The sequence below is a fragment of the Fusarium mangiferae genome (assembly GCF_900044065.1).
Source record: "Fusarium mangiferae strain MRC7560 genome assembly, contig: FMAN_scaffold004, whole genome shotgun sequence".
NCBI classification, from domain to species: Eukaryota; Fungi; Ascomycota; class Sordariomycetes; order Hypocreales; family Nectriaceae; genus Fusarium; species Fusarium mangiferae.
Window position 1 is genome coordinate 3,153,958 of NW_024573924.1, and position 966 is coordinate 3,154,923.

A 966-nucleotide genomic window follows, 5' to 3' on the forward strand; every position below is an offset into this window, starting at 1 on the left:
CGAAGCTCCTTGGAAGGAGCTGTCGAATTAATGAAAGCTGCAGACGATCACACAATGGCCCCAAAACTTCGCGTTCGGCTTGGTCAATTGAATCTTAGTCAACAAGCTGAAAAGGAAAAAMCRGGCTATCGGAMAAACCACAAGGSMGGCTTTCTCGACGAATTTGCAGCCAAGCATGGATTAACAAGGACTCGACTGAAACACCATCTTCAAGAAGGCAAGAAGTGGACATCGGTATGCACGTCGCACGATGGACTACTGCCTTTCATTTTCTTGAAATCAGAAAAGGCTCTTAGAATTACTAAAGAAGACTGGGTAACAGCCACTCCCGAGGAAAACAATAAAGCATTCCACAAACTCCTTGATGATAATTATACRAAGAACCTCTGTATAGCAGGAAAGGCACTTGAAAGATTGCTTTTTGGAGAGTCGGTCAAATTTTTTTGGGAGAAGAATGGCTTGGACCCAGATGCGCATAATATCGATGAGTTGCTTAAGGAATACGAAATAGAAGAGGCGAGCGCTGCCCCAACTGACCATGGTGCACGCGGGGCAATGGCTTAGTCAGTTGGATCTATAAATCCAACTTAGTCATCATGGCATAATACAGCTACCCTAGACAGAGCAGATGTTTTGCAATTAGCTACCCTACACATTAACTTCTTTTCTAACTTAGCCCATGGCAATGTCCTGACTTCCACTCAACCCTTCCTTCTTAACCATTACACCGTGGTGTGCTGCGAGTTGATCCATTCTTCATTCTTTTGCTGATGAAATGTAAAAGTTGCGGTAATTTTGACTTGAAGCCGACGTATAACTGCGAGCTTTTCCTGAGCCAAACAATATATAAACTCTCGGTTTTAATGAGCAAGCACGACTGCTCGGCCAGTGTGAATAAGACGTGGCTGCTTCATCRAGTGGAATTTGAACACCACTAGGCTTAATACAGATTGCTGATTGGAGTGG

At 43.9% G+C, this 966-nt stretch overlaps 1 protein-coding gene across 1 annotated transcript in view; it reads left to right on the forward strand.

Annotated features, from left to right (window-relative positions):
- Positions 1–296, forward strand: part of FMAN_09607 (uncharacterized protein) — a gene marked incomplete at both ends in the record, with an annotated part of 2,950 nt that extends 2,654 nt beyond the window's left edge. Inside the window, one exon of the mRNA XM_041830470.1 lies at positions 170–296. Within this exon, the coding sequence (XP_041681130.1) occupies positions 170–296 (127 nt within the window). The remainder of the gene's footprint in view (positions 1–169) is intronic.
- Positions 297–966: the final 670 nt, after the last annotated feature.